Raw genomic sequence first — 413 nt, forward strand, 5'->3', positions numbered from 1 at the left:
GAGGCCGGGATACAGACCACTGTCCACCTGCGCCACCAGCCACGGCTTCAGGCGAACTCTGCGCGGGTGCAACGCCATCGTCTGCAAACAACAGGGGCAATGGTGGAGCAACCGCTAAAGGTTAGCGCAGGCTCACGTGCTTTACAAAAGAAGTTAGTTTTATGAAAAAGTGCCCTGTGCCACGTTATGGCTATTCGTTATGTTACTGAAACCACTTCACAGATCCAGCAAGGTGACTCTCTGCCAGGATAAGTTACAAACACATCACGAAGTGGGGACCATAACTGCTACAAGAACGATTTACTATTACATACCCCAGTAAGCAGAAATGGCACATTATTTATGTTAACCAAGCGCACGGAGGGCGAGCCCAAATCAAACTGAGCTGTAAACGCGGCACAGGAGATAAAGCC

The 413-nt window shown here is 49.9% G+C and overlaps 1 protein-coding gene across 2 annotated transcripts in view; it reads right to left on the reverse strand.

Moving 5' to 3' along the window:
* Positions 1 to 78, reverse strand: part of IRF6 (interferon regulatory factor 6) — a 3,838-nt gene extending 3,760 nt beyond the window's left edge. For both annotated transcript variants that reach the window (XM_010194986.1, XM_010194985.1), the window contains exon 1: positions 1 to 78. This exon is cut by the window's left edge and continues 120 nt beyond it. In XM_010194986.1, coding sequence (XP_010193288.1) covers positions 1 to 78 — 78 coding nt within the window.
* Between the last annotated feature and the right edge of the window lie 335 nt (positions 79 to 413).

The sequence above is a fragment of the Mesitornis unicolor genome, unplaced genomic scaffold, assembly GCF_000695765.1.
Source record: "Mesitornis unicolor isolate BGI_N332 unplaced genomic scaffold, ASM69576v1 scaffold42141, whole genome shotgun sequence".
NCBI lineage: Eukaryota > Metazoa > Chordata > Aves > Mesitornithiformes > Mesitornithidae > Mesitornis > Mesitornis unicolor.